At 48.4% G+C, this 17500-nt stretch overlaps 1 protein-coding gene across 1 annotated transcript in view; it reads left to right on the top strand.

Annotated features, from left to right (window-relative positions):
• LOC137801317 (myelin transcription factor 1-like protein) overlaps positions 1–17500 on the top strand; it is a 39055-nt gene that overhangs the window by 18940 nt on the left and 2615 nt on the right. The window contains exons 6-12 of the mRNA XM_068598705.1: positions 3211–3722; positions 5291–5987; positions 7443–7861; positions 10300–10434; positions 12814–12904; positions 15756–15866; positions 16941–17170. Of these exons, the coding sequence (XP_068454806.1) occupies positions 3211–3722; positions 5291–5987; positions 7443–7861; positions 10300–10434; positions 12814–12904; positions 15756–15866; positions 16941–17170 (2195 nt within the window). The remainder of the gene's footprint in view (positions 1–3210; positions 3723–5290; positions 5988–7442; positions 7862–10299; positions 10435–12813; positions 12905–15755; positions 15867–16940; positions 17171–17500) is intronic.

The raw sequence follows: 17500 nt of genomic DNA, 5'->3' as shown, positions 1-17500 counted from the left end.
AGGAGACAAATTAAATCCACGTTTCACTTCAGCGGTCGAACCCTGATGAGGAAAACAACGGTGATGAGAAAACACCCGCTTCTGATTGGCTGTCGGGTGTCGACGCCCTGCGGCGTCGCTCCGGTCTGAACGAGAGCTGGAGGTGTATGTTAAAACTGCAGGTAACCATAGCAACAGTCCTGACGCTTCACCACGATGGTGAAGGGGACAATGTAGAGCTTCAGGTGTCCATGTAGAGACCATAATGCACTGCAGGTGTCCATGTAGAGACCATAATGCACTGCAGGAGTCCATGTAGAGACCATAATGCACTGCAGGAGTCCATGTAGAGACAATAATGCACTGCAGGAGTCCATGAAGAGACCATAATGCACTGCAGGAGTCCATGTAGAGACCATAATGCACTGCAGGAGTCCATGTAGAGACCATAATGCACTGCAGGAGTCCATGTAGAGACCATAATGCACTGCAGGAGTCCATGTAGAGACCATAATGCACTGCAGGAGTCCATGTAGAGACAATAATGCACTGCAGGAGTCCATGTAGAGACCATAATGCACTGCAGGAGTCCACGTAGAGACCATAATGCACTGCAGGAGTCCATGTAGAGACCATAATGCACTGCAGGAGTCCACATGAAGACCATAATGCACTGCAGGAGTCCATGTAGAGACCATAATGCACTGCAGGAGTCCATGTAGAGACCATAATGCACTGCAGGAGTCCATGTAGAGACAATAATGCACTGCAGGAGTCCACATGAAGACCATAATGCACTGCAGGAGTCCATGTAGAGACAATAATGCACTGCAGGAGTCCATGTAGAGACCATAATGCACTGCAGGAGTCCATGTAGAGACAATAATGCACTGCAGGAGTCCACATGGAGACAATAATGCACTGCAGGAGTCCACATGGAGACAATAATGGAGTCCAGGTGTAATTATTGACCATAAACAGAGAAAATAATAGACTGCCGGAGTCCTCTAGACACAGAAATGGACGACAGGTGTCCTTTATTGGAGTTCCAGGTGTCGTGGGGTTAAATTGGGCAAACAAAGCACTTTTAGTCTAAAAGAAACACAATAGATGAACGAGTCTGCAAACGACCCATAATGCAACATTTTCGTTAGGAGCTGGTTTTCTCCCATGAAGGTCTTCATACATCGATTCCACTCTGTGGGAAGAGGCTGCAGCGCATCAGCTCAGTATGAAGAGAAAATGTGACGCGTGACCCCCCTCCTTCCTCTCCCTCTCCTCCTCTTCCTCTCCTCCTCTCTTCTCTCTCCCTCTCCTCTCTCTCTCCCTCCACATAATTACCATGCATAGTCTCTCGCTCTTGTCTGCAGCATTCCCTCGTTTCTGATCTGCTTTAATTACCACCAGAATTTTAATTGGCGGGAGACAGCAAGGTGGCTGAGGTCACACACACACACACACACACACACACACACACACACACACACACACACACACACACACACACACACACACACACACACACAGGCAAGCACACACTCTATAGGAGGGTATATGGAGGGTTCATTTGAGGAGATGTGTGTGTGTGTGTGTGTGTGTGTGTGTGTGTGTGTGTGTGTGTTATCTTGCTGGAACATACGATGCAGTGAATGAAAATGATGTAACTCTCTCTCTCTCTCTCTCTCTCTCTCTCTCTCTCTCTCTCTCTCTCTCTCTCTCTCTCATCAATTCTAAAATTATTCATCTGCATTTCTTTTGGGATTAACAAATAGTGAAAACATGAATGTAATCTATTAGATTAAGGACATGAAAAATGTCTTTTCATGAAGAGACGGAAACATCTATTAACCTCTATAAGCATTCATGAACATTTATAAACATCTATAAATGTATATAAGCTTTTATAAACAGGCCATTTATGAAGAGGAGTGAATACGATGAAACATTATGGACGTTTTTCCTTCAGCGATTGAATTCTCGTTCATATTTTTTTATTGTTATCATGACAATAAATACATTTTCCTCCATTCATTTGCTTTTTATTTGATATTCGTTTAAATACCTTATCCAGTTGCAGTTTTGTGTTCTTCACGAGATATCAGTGACAAAGAAGTGTTTTGTTGGATTAGCTTCTTGTGGTTCTACGTCTGAACCTCTTTCTTATTTTGTTTAACCAAATTGTGACTTTCTGGCTCCTGTAAATGTGAAAATATAATAAAGCGCGTCAGTGCAGTAAGTGCAGTCAGAATAAGTGATGATCTGCATGGAGGCGGCTCAGCAGCCGGATGACATGAAAGGAAAGACTGACACTAAAAGTAAAAAGTAATTGTTGAACTAAATGATTTGTGTATTTCTTGGTCACGTGACCACGCCGCAGGTTCAGCCTGCGCCTCGCCCTCACAACACAGGACGAGCTCTTTCATATGGAAATAGACTAATTGATTTCCTAAAATCCACATTAGAAGCCGTGTATAATTGCGCTTGCTGTTTTAGAGCAATTAAAACAGAATTTCCCCAACAGTTAATGACTATTATGGGATTTGCGTAATTGAGGCGCTGGTTGAATAAGCTTTGGGTTTTTTTTAGAGGCTGATTCTCCTCGTCGGCGACGGGGAGCAGAAATCCACTTCAGCGTCTGAAGACTTGGACGACATCAGAGTCCTCCTGCTTCTAACAACACGCTGCAGCTTCTCATCTGCAGGAATCCCCATTATGCTTTTGTGTGGCGTCATAACCCGGAGTATCGTGTCCAATAGCAGGATTTAAACAACTTCTATACAACCAGAGCGACTCCTCTGCTTGTATAGAAGTCTATGCTTCATGTGTTGAAGCTGCATTCTCTCTCCTGACCACCAGGGGGCGACTCCTCTGGTTGTATAGAAGTCTATGCTTCATGTGTTAAAGCTGCATTCTCTCTCCTGACCACCAGGGGGCGACTCCTCTGGTTGTATAGAAGTCTATGCTTCATGTGTTAAAGCTGCATTCTCTCTCCTGACCACCAGGGGGCGACTCCTCTGGTTGTATAGAAGTCTATGCTTCATGTGTTAAAGCTGCATTCTCTCTCCTGACCACCAGGGGGCGACTCCTCTGGTTGTATAGAAGTCTATGCTTCATGTGTTAAAGCTGCATTCTCTCTCCTGACCACCAGGGGGCGACTCAGGGATTCAAATTTGCAATTTAGGAAATCAAAGATGGCCGCCGACGTTGTGTTTGTGCTCTGTCTCTCTGCAGCGTCTACGGCTGCCCGCTGGCCAAGAAGAGGAAGGCTCTGGAAAAACAACCGCTGGAGCCGGCTGCCAAGCGGAGGCCCTTCCTCGCCTCCTGCACCGGGGAGGCGGAGGCCGGCGCCTACGCCAGCTACGGGAACGAAGCCGTGAAGGTGGGGGGCGGAGGCAAGGAGCAAGGGGAGGTGGTGGAGGAGGACGAGGAGGAGGAGGAAGAGGAGGCGGAGAGAGAAGGCGACGAGGACGGGGACGTGGAGGACGAGTTCTCGGAGGACAACGAGGAGCAGGGGGAGGAGGAAGAGGAGGACGACGAGGAGGAGGAGGAGGTGGAGGCGGAGCGAGCGGTCGCAACGATGGGAGGACGGCGGGCGGAGGAAGAGGAGGAGGACGAGGAGGAGGAGGAGGAGGGGATGTATGAAGAGGAGGAAGAAGTGGAGGACGGTGACGATGAGGAGGAGCAGGAGGACGAGGGAGACGACGAGGAGGAGGAAGAAGAGGAGGAGCAGCATCGTCAGCACGGTGAGTTCTGAAATGTTTGTTTTATTTCAAGAATGTTGAAACACAAAAAGTACAAGTTCTGTTTGTGAGGTTTATCACTTATAACTCTTGGTTTAGTTGCATCAACCCAACTGTTGGTTTAGTTGCATCAACCCAACTGTTGGTTTAGTTGCATCAACCCAACTGTTGGTTTAGTTGCATCAACCCAACTGTCGGTTTAGTTGCATCAACCCAACTGTTGGTTTAGTTGCATCAACCCAACTGTCGGTTTAGTTGCATCAACCTAACTTTGGTTGTTCACATGAAGTCGTGCTAAACGACAACAGGTTGCGTTCCCCGAGTTGCCGTGAGACCGCGTTGACAGACCGCCGGCCTCTCCGGGTTGTCTGCAAATCCCGGCTTCAGACCGCGACGCATCCGTCGCGTCGCGGTCGTTATTCACATCGCCGGCTTCCAGGAACGCCGTGAGGTCAAAGGTCGAGTTCACCAGCAGACGTCTGCTCACGTCTATTTTTGGGAGAGCGCCAAAGCGCCAAAGCCGATCATCCGTTGGGACGACTGAGCCGTGTCGAGTTTGAGTCGACGTGGATCTCACGAAGCTTTATAACTTCATAAAAACACGCCGGCGGCCCGGTGTTCTGGTTCAGACTGGTGTCCAGTCTGCCGGGTTTGCATTGTCTTCTCTATCTGCAGTGGAGGAGAGAGAGATGAAAAGAGAGAGAGAGAGAGAGAGAGAGAGAGAGAGAGAGAGAGAGAGAGAGAGAGAGAGAGAGAGAGAGAGAGAGAAAGAGAGAGAGAGAGAGAGATGAGAGTCGAATCTGTGGTAGACCAGATGCTCTGCGCTCTTCCTCTCGCCATGTTCCCCCCTCCTCTTGTCCTCAATCGCTTCTGACAGCGCTTCACGAATAATCGGGAGAGGAGCTCTGCTGAGTTATTAACTCCCTCCCTCCCCTCCTCCTCCTCCTCCTCTTCCTCCTCCTCCTCCTCCTCCTCCTCCTCCTCCTCCTCCTCTTCCTCCTCCTCCTCCTCTTCCTCCTCCTCCTCCTCCTCCCCGTCCCCGTTTGCCTCCTCGTCTCGGCGGACGCGTCACATGCGCTCTGCCTCGGCTTCTCCTCCCGAGAATATTTATGGCTCCCGAATCGGAGCGCCTCGCACGCCTCCCTTTTCACTTCCTCTCTGCTCTCATTCGCCGTCTCTGTCCCCAAAATCCACAGCGAGGCTGAGCGGGGAGCGAGGCTGGGCGGGGAGCGCGGCTCGGCTCTGGGTTGTGTGTTTTATGTGAGTAAACAGTGGATCATAATTGGGTGGGATGCCGCTAATGTATTCAGGAGTATATGAGGAGAGACCGGGTCCATCAGCATGGCTGAGTTCATTAGAGGCTGTGAGAAGCCTCCTTTTCATCTGCAGGATTATTATTCTGTGAATGAACAGATAGTTATGTAATCTGCAAAATGAATCCATTTTGTCTTTTATTTTTGAGCAATTACCTTCCGTTTTACGTCGTTTAACGGGGCGGGAGGGCGTGAGGGTTATTTGTTGGTTGTGTTTGTGTGTCTGAGAGGTTTCTGTCTTCCTCTTCCTGACACTAGAGAACCACTACAAACCCAGCGGACAATCAAAGCTCCTCCCGATTCAGAAGGACGACAACAACAACCACAGCTGCGCCGTCGGCCACGGCCACGGACACGGCCACGGACACGGACACGGCCACGGACACGGACACGGACACGGCCACGGACACGGACACGGACACGGCGCCGGAGAGGATTACGAGAACTACGACGAGCTGGTCGCCAAGTCGCTGCTCAACCTGGGGAAGATCGCCGAGGACGCCGCCTACCAGGCCACGACCGAGTCCGAGATGAACAGCAACTCCTCCAACAGCGCCGGGGAGGAGGAGGACGACGACGAGTACGACGGCGGCGGCGGCGGCGGCCGGAAGGGCGAGCTGAGCGTGGACCTGGACAGCGACGTGGTCAGGGAGACGGTGGACTCCCTGAAGCTCCTGGCGCAGGGGCACGGCGCCATGCTGCCCGAGGACGGATACCCGGAGGGCGCCATGCTGGACGACATCGCCCACGCCAACGGCCGGGCCGGCGTCCGGGTTCAGGCGGACGAGAGCGAGGAGGAGGTGTGCCTCAGCAGCCTGGAGTGCCTGAGGAACCAGTGCTTCGACCTGGCTCGGAAACTGAGCGAGACGCAGGCGTGCGACCGCCCCGCCCTCCACGCGCTCCACCACCAGCTCCAGATGCCGGCGGAGCATCAGGTGGTGCATCACCTGAACAGGTGGGTCGTCTCTGAAAGGCGCTTTTGGTCCCGTCGTTGTTGTACCTTCTACCTTTGTGTCCCATGAAAGGGTCTGCAGGTCGATTAAAGCCTCATTTATGCTCGAGAACCACTTTAGCATAATTAGCGTTGACATTTCTGTGACCCGATTGGCTTTGAAGGGACGCAAAGGTACCGTGATGAAAGGAGCAGGTGCGTCACGTCAGACAACAGGATGTTATGATTTCTGATCTCCTCGTCACAACAACAGCAACAACAACAACAACGAACGGATCATGGAGGCAAAATACCCTAAAAAAACCCCAAAAGGTCTATGCTTCATGTGTTAAAGCTGCATTCTCTCTCCTGACCACCAGGGGGCGACTCCTCTGGTTGTATAGAAGTCTATGCTTCATGTGTTAAAGCTGCATTCTCTCTCCTGACCACCAGGGGGCGACTCCTCTGGTTGTATAGAAGTCTATGCTTCATGTGTTAAAGCTGCATTCTCTCTCCTGACCACCAGGGGGCGACTCCTCTGGTTGTATAGAAGTCTATGCTTCATGTGTTAAAGCTGCATTCTCTCTCCTGACCACCAGGGGGCGACTCCCCTGGTTGTATAGAAGTCTATGCTTCATGTGTTAAAGCTGCATTCTCTCTCCTGACCACCAGGGGGCGACTCCCCTGGTTGTATAGAAGTCTATGCTTCATGTGTTAAAGCTGCATTCTCTCTACTGACCACCAGGGGGCGACTCCTCTGGTTGTATAGAAGTCTATGCTTCATGTGTTAAAGCTGCATTTTCTCTCCTGACCACCAGGGGGCGACTCCCCTGGTTGTATAGAAGTCTATGCTTCATGTGTTAAAGCTACATTCTCTCTCCTGACCACCAGGGGGCGACTCCTCTGGTTGTATAGAAGTCTGTGCTTCATGTGTTAAAGCTGCATTCTCTCTCCTGACCACCAGGGGGCGACTCCTCCGGTTGTATAGAAGTCATCCAGGGGTAGCTGCCTGTATGTTTACGGGTACACTGCAAACAGGAACCGCTAACAGCTAATTCGGGAAACTAAAAATGGCGCCAGTTTGTCAAAATGAGAAGAATTATAGGCAATAAAAGGCTCTTTCAATAGAACATAATACTTGTTTGGCTGCGTTGCTTTTCCTCTCTCTTGAAGGTTTCATTCAGGACTGAAGTTTAAGTCATCGAGAGGTGTCAACAGTAGATTTGTGAGAAATCGTGTGAAAGTTTGACGTAAATAATGAAAGTGAAGATTCAGCTTCTCTTGAAATAGTCTATTGTTGGAAAGGAACAAAAGAAGTTAGAGATAATGAGCTTGTGTGTGTCGCAACCTGACGTTAACACCAAACCGCCGCCTCTGAAACAGTGAGCGCTTCGCTGACACGACCCTCAACTCTCAGCCTCAGTCTTCCAGTAACCTGTCACTCATCGGCGGCCATTTCTCCCCCCTGCACCGTCTCAGGTACGACAGCTGTCAGCAGAGCGCGCAGGAGGAGCAGAGGTCTCTGGAACGCAGCTACTCCGACATGGTGAACCTGATGAAGCTGGAGGAGCAGCTGAGCCCGGCCTCCAGGGGCTACCCCACCAGCTGCAGCCAGGAGGGCGACGAGGACACCACGTCGGTGGCCTCGGACCGCTCGGACGAGACCTTCGACATGGCCAAGGGGAACCTGTCGCTGCTGGAGAAGGCCATCGCCCTGGAGTCGGAGAGGGCGAAGGTCATGAGGGACCGCATGGCCTCGGAGCACTCACTGCCCCGCCGGGAGCACCATCACCACCGCGGCGGCCACGGCGAGCACGGCTCCCGGCTGAGCTGCGCCGGCGAGGAGCGCAAGTCCAGGATGCACCACGACGGGCTGAAGAGGGCGTACTACCCGAAAGGTAGGCGGCGACATCGCTGCGTCGTTGTATGTCTGCAAAAGATGTGTACATGTGTGTGTGAGGGCCGGGTACCTTAACGCGTTAGAAAAGCGTTATAAATACGTTATAAAAGCATTATAAAAGCGTTATAAATACGTTATCAAAGCATTATAAAAGCGTTATAAATACATTATAAAAGCGTTATAAATACGTTATAAAAGCGTTAGAAAAACATTATAAAAGCGTTATAAATGCATTATAAAAGCGTTATAAATACGTTATAAGTGTGTTTTAAAAGCGTTATAAATACGTTATAAAAGCATTATAAAAGCGTTATAAATACATTATAAAAGCGTTATAAATACGTTAGAAAAGCATTATAAAAGCGTTAGAAAAACATTATAAAAGCGTTATAAATGCATTATAAAAGCGTTATAAATACGTTATAAGTGTGTTTTAAAAGCGTTATAAATACGTTATGAATGCATTATAAACGTGTTATAAAAGAGTTATAAATGCGTTATAAATGCATTATAAATGCATTATTAATGCGTTATAAAAGCGTTATAAATACGTTATAATTGTGTTATAAATGTGTTCTAAATGTGTTATAATTGTGTTATAAATGTGTTATAAATGCATTGACGCAGCAATTCATTAACGCCGACAATTATTTCATCATTTTGTGTTATATCTGCGCCCCATTGCCTCCGTGGGGAGGTTTGTCTCCGTTGTGTCTTCATTCACTCTCAGATATTTTACATCTGTGAAAGAAAAACTGTTGTCTGGGAGTTTTTTTTCATGCCAGGACTATTTTTACCTCGACGGCTGGACTTCCAGAGGCAGATTTAGTTCAGCCAGTCAGTCGATGTGTGTGTGTGTGTGTGTGTGTGTGTGTGTGTGAGCAGCTCCACACCATCATTTCATGGCAATGTTGAAAAGGAACGTGTTGCAGTGATAAACTGTATGAAGCGGAACAGAAAAAGTTAGATGATAGAAACCATAAAAACAACTTTGTTCTCAAACAAATATCCCTATAAACGATCACAAAGTTGTCGTCCCGTCATGTTTCTTCTTCAAATTCTCACAAATTTTCCTCTTTGCGGGGCCTCTTTGCATCTTATGTGACCCGAATCTGCCTTTTCCCTCCTAAGATCTGACCCCGGGTCAGCGGGGAGGACGTTTATCTCGTCTGCCTGACTTCTTGTAATCCTCGACACTGCAGCAGCCGCAGGCTATCAGTGCTGGAGCAGAAGAAAAAAACACATAGCTGTAATATTTCTGTGCACGTCGGATGAGTTTTCTGACCCCTCGGCTCTTTAAACCTGTTAAAATCTCTCTGTGTTACTTCAGAAACGTTGCACATGACCGCCGATGAGATAATGGGCGCTCGTTTTCAGCATTCAGGAGCAACACCGTTTCCTTTTTTCTTTCTTCCTTTCTTTTTTTTTAACCGCAGATGCTTTGGTTTTCCTGTGACAGCAGCTTATGTTGTTAAAATAGGCCGGTGAGGGAACATCAGACGGCCGGCTTGTCAGGCATGAGTAATGGCAATCTGCGCTGCCCGTTAGGAGAGCAGATCCATCTGCAGGACGCTATCTGCGGCCTATTTTCCTCTAAATCCACTCAAATACGACTCCCTCCCCGGCGGAGCTGGAGCCGGAGCCGTGCGGTTATCAGCCTCGCGTTAGCGTTAGCGTTAGCGCAGAGGAAGTGTTTATGATTCAACAGGAAAGCTTTCATTGATCACAAATCATTTTTTTCTCCTTGTTTGATACATTACATGAATTACACATATTATGTTTGACAATGTAAAAGCTCATTTTGCGAGTTGAGAAAGTCTAATTTTGTTGTAAAAGTATACAAAAGAAATTGGAAATTGTTGCACAACCAAAGTTGCGTCTTTGAAGCTACGTGGCCTGTGGGTTCGTACCTGGATGTTCTCACAACAAACACGAGGTTTCCTCTTCAAGAAGACAAGAAGAGTCACTGAATAAAAACACATCAGCTAAGATAACGTTACATTTGGACCACCGCTAAGTCAGCTAGCGAGCTAACTAACCAGCGAGCAAGCCAAGCTAACGGCTGCGCTGGTGCCGCGCATGGTGTGAAATGAGAGCTGTCGTTCACTGAGCAGGAAACTAAATGATGCTACGACAAACTGAGACTGTCTCCAAGTGCAAAATGTTCTTTTTATTTGACAAACATCGTACGTGTGACTCATCGCTCAATTCCAGACCGCGGCCGCTAGTTTTGAAGCCACGCTTTCGTCGATTTTGTCCGTCGCCGTCTTGGCTTGACCATATTTGGAACGCAAAGAAGTGACGTGAAGACACCACGTACGGCTCTGGGTGGCGGCCACGACCTGTCAATCACAGTAAACCCCGCCCACTGAAGCAAAGGAATTAGCTGATAGCGCCACACTGCTGACTCACCTCTTCTCTCTGTCTCCTCTCCAGACTCCTCCAGGGGGGAGAAGAAGGAGAGCAAGTGTCCGACGCCGGGCTGCGACGGCACCGGCCACGTGACGGGTCTGTACCCGCACCACCGCAGCCTGTCCGGCTGCCCCCACAAGGACCGGGTCCCGCCTGAGAGTAGGTCCATGTGCCTGGACGCCGCTCATGCACCCCGGCTTCAAGCGCAGCGGCAACAGCAGGCCGACAAGTCATTTTTATTTCGATCGGTACTTGGGTCCAGTGTTCCTGTGGTTGTTAGTGGAACGGCCGTTTCTCAGAGGTGGAGGCAAAACATGCCACTCTTTAACATGTTTGCATAAAAAACTAATGAAATATCTTGTTCCGTGTTCTTTTAACACAGAACAAGATATTTCTGCATGAAGAGTATCAGGATGACCTCGCCTCTTGATTCTACTCTGATCACAGATTGGAAAAATCTACTTTATTTATTTTTGTAAAAAGACTTAAAGAGTGAAATCAAATGACTTGTTGGATGAGTTGTGTAGCCGCGAAAGTTGGACAATGTCGGGCATGTCCACCGTCCACTTCCTGCATGAGGACCTCCTGCATGAGGACTTCCTGCATGAGGACCTCCTGCTAGAGGACTTCCTGCATGAGGACTTCCTGCATGAGGACCTCCTGCATGAGGACTTCCTGCATGAGGACTTCCTGCATGAAGACTTCCTGCATGAAGACTTCCTGCATGAAGACCTCCTGCATGAGGACCTCCTGCATGAGGACCTCCTGCATAAGGACTTCCTGCATGAGGACTTCCTGCTAGAGGACTTCCTGCATGAGGACTTCCTGCATGAGGACCTCCTGCATGAGGACTTCCTGCATGAGGACTTCCTGCATGAGGACTTCCTGCATGAAGACTTCCTGCATGAGGACTTCCTGCATGAGGACTTCCTGCATGAGGACTTCCTGCATGAAGACTTCCTGCATGAATCCACGTGTGTGTGTGTGTGTGTGTGTGTGTGTGTGTGTGTGTGTGTGTGTGTGTTGTTGCTGTCTGACGGAGGATCCAGGATTCATGGCTCATTATGAACTTCCAGCTGGTTATGAATCATCATCGCGGTGCTGCTGCTCTCTTCAGAGATCTTTTTGAAGAGAACACGTCGTTGTTTCTGCACAAAATGTTCTCAGAAGTCGGTCTTCATTTTTTTGTTGCTTTTCCTTTGCGTGTCCTTTTCCGTGTCCTCCTTTCCTTTCCTTTTCCTGCGTCCTCATCCCTCCTGCCTGTGGTCTGGTCTTCCTGTCCTGCGTGTCGCTGGCGTGTGACGTGAAGCCGCATGAACGCAAAAACAACCTGCATGAGGGAAGCTGCACGCGCACTGATCATGTGAAACACACAAAATATAACAACATGAAGACAAATAACTGGAATACCACAAAGAGCAGTTGTTTTTATTCCAATATTTATAGAACACAGAATATCTGAGTTGTGTCTTCATTGTTTTTCTCTCCTTTATTAACAGCATAACTTCTATTTCTAAGCCCCAACAAACTACTGACAGAAGGTTATTAATAACCAGCTGTACGGTTGCAGTGACGTCACTTTATTCCAGTGTTTCCTCATCTGGAAGGTTTTTAGTGCACGTGCAGTGATGGAAACGTGCACTAAAATATGCAATAGACCAGAAGAAATGCGGAAAATATGAATACAGTTGTATTGCATCCGCAAAGAATACCCAGCTGCTCCGAGACACACACACACACACGCACACACACACACACACACACACACACACACACACACACACACACACACACAGACCCGACATCTTCACAGCGCATGACACGCTTTGTTCCAGCTTCCATGAAACAAGCGCAGCGAGCACAATGCAAATGAATGTGTGTGTGTGTGTGTGTGTGTGTGTGTGTGTGTGTATGCATGTGTGTGTGTACGTGTGTGTGTATGCATGTGGGTGTGTGTGTATGTGTGTGTATGTATACGTACACACACACACGCACACATATACATACATATATGTATGTATGTATATGTGTGTGTGTGTGTGTGTGTGTGTGTGTGTGTGTGTGTGTGTCCCTCCCCCCAGCAGGAAAGGATTACACACAGAGGACAAAACTGGGAACAGTTTTCTTTTTGTGGCAACTTGTAAAACTTGTAAAAAAAAACAAACAAACAAAGAAAAAACACAAATTTCACTACCTGAGTTTAACGGTTTCGTTGTGTGTGTGTGTGTGTGTGTGTGTGTGTGTGTGTGTGTGTGTGTGTGCGTGTGTTTCCTCTCGTCCTCACGAATCCTTTCACGCTGGAGTCGGTCACAACGGTGAATATCTGTCGCAGCGCTCATGCTCATCCTCAGGCCGTGATCTTGTGCATGCACGAAACAACACACACACACACACACACACACACACACACACACACACACACACACACGCACACACACACGCACACACACGCGCACCGTCGCAGCTGACCTGCCGGTAACTCTCCTGTCTTGCTCCTAACCCTCGCTGTCTTTCTCACCTTCTCCTTGTCTGTCTAAGTCCTTGCCATGTATGAGAATGTTTTAAAGTGCCCCACGCCCGGCTGCTCTGGACGGGGTCATGTCAATAGCAACAGGAACTCGCACCGCAGGTGAGTGACGGCCCCGCGGCGCCGCGGCGCCGCCCAGCGCCGAGTACATCACACACATGTAGAAAAAGAAACGCCGCCGACGTGTGAATGTGGCAGATTTACGGCTCGGGAGGCCGCTGGGGTTCGTGTGTCGGCGTGACGGAGGCGCTGGAGGCCGATCGGCGGACGCCACGGCTCACTTTCTGGCAACACGGAGCGGAATCCGGCGGACTGGATCCGTACCCATATATGGGTACGGACCTCTTGTCCCCTCGTGTTCAAGTGGTCATATGAGCCCCGAATGAGGTCTAATACTTGTGTTATTTCATATCTTTAAAAAAATATAGAAATAAAAGAAATGTTTTTAAAACATCCAGCATGATTCTGAGCAAATTCTTCCAGAAATCCGTCCTCAAGAGTTTTTCTGTCTCCATGGTTCAGGGACTCAACAACATCCCACATGCTAATAATGCAACTTTTTGAGAAGGTTAGGACCCGAGGAAGCAGAAACAGCAACAGAAATATTTGCAAAACAAAGCTTTGACATATTGAGAAGGTGTTTTAGTAAAAAAAAAAAAGTATCGTTCAGTTCAAAAATAGGAAAGTTACTTGTTCTACGGGAAAACGTTGGATTTTTGTGCACTGCGGCTTTAAGTCTTCAGGAGCTTCTGCTGGTGCTCTACGACCCGCAAGCAGAACCATCCTTCAGGAGCCTCTGCCTTCAGAAGAGAAGGATGCTGCGACCGTTTTGTGACTTCACAGCTAGAAATAGGAGGTTTACAAGGACATGGATTACTTTGTTAGATTCCCTTCATAACAGGACCAGACTTTGTTTTAGATCCTGATTCTTTAGGTTCTAATCTGTCCAGAAAGGTGTGTTATTAGTGTGTGTTCTGTGGTTAAGGCCCTGAACAGACAGCTGGAGAAACTCAAGGACGCTCCAGAAGGAATCTTTGGGGAATCTGGCTCAAATGCTGCTGGATGTTCATAATCAGAATCAAAATGTGTGTTTGTATTTTTTACATGCTTTGCTGAACACATACACACGATAAACACAAGTATTGGAACACATTTGGGGTTCCTACCACGACTCAAACACAGGGGGAAAGAGGTCCAGAGACATTTTTGGTTCCACAGTTTTCACTGGTCGGATTCTTTTAGTCTCCTTTAGGCGCTTAGATGCCGACGCAGCAAAATGTCACACAGGAAGTCTCCTGTGTTGCTCGTTTTTACCTGAAACCCTGATGTACGAACGTCTTTTGCAGTTATTTGTCCCCGATAGAGCTCCTCGTCTCCTTGTCTCCTCGTCTCCTCGTCTCCTCGATGGAGGGCCACAGTTCTCTGTGGAGCGCTTTAGTGAGGAGGAGACAACAGAGAGGCTTTAGTTTAAATGTTGCCTCGTTTGAGCTGAAGGTGCGTCACATCAGCAGTTCAGCTGTTTAGGAGGCACGGCATCACACACACACACACACACACACACACACACACACACACACACACACACACAGAGCGCATGCATATTTTTGAATTATGTAAAGTGATTAGGATTCACACTCATTTTCTCACACATACGTAGAGCCTCAAAAGCGCAGACATGCACACTGTTTTATACACACACACACACACACACACACACACACATGCACACACACACGCGCACAAAGCCCCTCACAAATTAGCTCACAGACAGCAGCACACGTGCGCTGGCAGACAGAGAAGCGTACACACACACTCACACACACACACACTCTCACACACACACACACACACACACACACACTCACACACACTAACACACACACACACACACACACACACACACGCTGGCTCAGACGTGGCTGCAGGGTGTGTTATGTAGCACAGCTCCGCTGGGAGAGGAAACAAAGCACTAGCGAGCTAACGTGGCTAACCGTTAGCTCGCAGCTCACGCAGCTTTCATGTCTGGCAGTCGCCATGGAAACGCCTTCACAGCGGCGCCGATCTGTCACACAATGCTCACACGCTTCCTATCAAGCTTACAGACGTGTGTGTGTGTGTGTGTGTGTGTGTGTGTGTGTGTGTGTGTGTTCACAGCGTTTCATTCCTCTGTGTGAAGCGATGAGGAATCGCCCCGAGTGGCAAACAGGACGTTTTAGTTTTTATTATAAATTGTTTTTGTGGGTTTTTTTGGGCAATTTGGCTTCTTTTTATTTTCCAAACAAGAAAAAATGTTTTTTTTAGAGATTCGTGAAGAAGTTAATCAGGATTCAGGAGGTCGAGACGCGTTTTCAGGAGATAAACTAACAGCTAACTTCAACTTCTATTCACATTTTATTTCATGTCTTTACTTTACGCCCCAAACAAAAATGGCGGCCCAGTTAGTCACATGGTAGATCAATGGTTAACCAGTCACTGAGTCACTGCACCAGTACGCCACGAGAACCAGTCAGTCGGTGAACTGGTGAACCAGCCAGTTAGTGGATGAGTAACTAGTGAAGAACAGTTAGAAAGTCAACTAGTTGACCAGTTAGTCAGCGAGAAAACCAGTTAAACCCACCGTCTGGAGACCAGTCAGTCAGTAAACTAGTCAGTCAGTAAACCAGTGAGCCAGTAAACCAGTGAGCCAGTAAACCAGTCTGTCAGTAAACCAGTCTGTCAGTAAACCAGTCTGTCAGTAAACCAGTCACACTGTGACTCTGGGACCAGTCGGTGCTGCAGTCGTCATGAACTGGTTCACACTGGATCCATAATTCATTCTGAACGGCTGTGACTGAACCGCTCTTCAGCCAGATGCTGTGTGTGTGTGTGTGTGTGTGTGTGTGTGTGTGTGTGTGTGACAGTACAGTGTGTGTAACCAGGTCGTGTGCTGTGTCCCCCCCCCCCCCCCCTCCAGTCTGTCCGGCTGCCCCATCGCTGCAGCAGATAAGATGTCGAAGGTCCACGAGAAGATCCTCCCGCCAGAGAGCGGCAGTAAGACCAGCCAGACGTCGGACCGCGTCCTCAGGTACACAACGTGTTGCATCGAGGTGAGGGATGCCCAATGGTGCATTCACATCTAAAGATGTCCTGGAAACACGACGCCGGCTTTGTCTTGTTTTTGCCTTTTTGGCTCAATAGTGCAGTAAAACTTAAAAAAGTCCCAAAGTGCCTCTCAAAAACAACCACAACACTTTGGTAAATGTGTTAACATTACTGTTGTGTGTCTCGTGAATGAAGGATGCCAAATTGTGCAGTGCAGTCACCAGCACATTAACTCAACCTGTTTCCTTTTCTGCATCATCTGGGAAGCCAACAGCTTCAGGCTGAATAAATGACCCCTTCAGGTACACTGCGGATGCCAAATAGTGCACAAAATAAACGCCAATACCACCAGGGATGCCAAATCGTTAGGAGATAACCAGTCATGAATGAAAAGAGTTACTTTTCTTGTAGTAGATTGATATCTTCTTCACGTTTTAATCATGCAGTTGCCATGTTGGAATTAAGGATGCCGAATGGTGCATTGAAACCTGTAGTACAGCGCCAGCTCGGGTCATTGGCTTTTTGGATGGGAAAATAGAAGTGGATTGTATTTAACAGTGTTAGTTCATAAGGACGTTCAATGGTGCAATAAAATTCTCACACGTGTGCTGAAAAGAAGCCGCTGTAGATCATACAGTCCTTTAATGGGGACGCACAATAGTGCAGAAACAAAGCCCCTCTCCAGATTAATCAAAAAGATAAACAACTTCAGGAAATATCTTCACACATAAAAAAACTCTTCTCAATGTTTTCCTCTCTTAAATCAGGGATGCCAAATGGTTTCCCATTTCAGAAGATGTGCAACATATTTTGTCTGCATTCACTTATGTCAGATGGAGCAACAGTCTGCTAACAGCAGAGCGTGTTGTCACGCAGACAAAGCACATTGATGAGGGAAGCCCAATGGTGCAGCATACGAAAGCACCTCAGCGTCCACTTCGTCATGCTGACAGTCATGTTTGACTTTGAGAAAAGTGGTTGATCGTATTCAAACGTGTAGAATCGGAGAGATGCCGAATGGCGCAGTGGAAACTTCCCTCCTGGTTCTGCGTTGCAGGCCGATGTGCTTCGTCAAGCAGCTGGAGATCCCTCAGTACGGATACAAGAACAACGTTCCCACCAGCACGCCGCGCTCCAACCTGGCCAAGGAGCTGGAGAAATACTCCAAGACCAGCTACGACTACGGCGGCTACGACGGCGGCCAGCAGGGCGGCGCCTACGGGAAGAGGGGCGTGGCCACCAAGGCCCACCACGGGGGGCGGGACCTGTCGCCGAAGGGCTACGACCGTAAGAACAGCCGCCATTTTGGTTCTGGTTCTGGTTCTGCTGCTTCTCTCTTCTTGCTCTTCTTCTTGTTTCTTCTTGTTCTTGTTCTTGTTCTTCTTCTTCTCCTCCTCCTCCTCCTTCCTGTCCTCCTTCCTCTCCTCCTCCTCCTCCTTCTCCTTCCTCCTCCTCCTCCTCCTCCTCCTTTTCCTCCTCCTCCCCCTCCTCCTCTTCCTCTTCCTCCTCTTTCTCTTCCTCCTCTTCCTCCTCCTCCTCTTCCTCCTCCTCCTCCTCAGAGCACAATGCTGCTATTTGAATAAGTGGAGTGAGAACAGAAGGAGTGATAACGAGGAG

The sequence above is a fragment of the Clinocottus analis genome, unplaced genomic scaffold (genome assembly GCF_023055335.1).
Source record: "Clinocottus analis isolate CAN_PGR_092001 unplaced genomic scaffold, fCliAna1.0.p SCAF_40, whole genome shotgun sequence".
Taxonomy (NCBI): domain Eukaryota; kingdom Metazoa; phylum Chordata; class Actinopteri; order Perciformes; family Cottidae; genus Clinocottus; species Clinocottus analis.
This window is presented reverse-complemented; position numbering and strand designations above follow the sequence as displayed.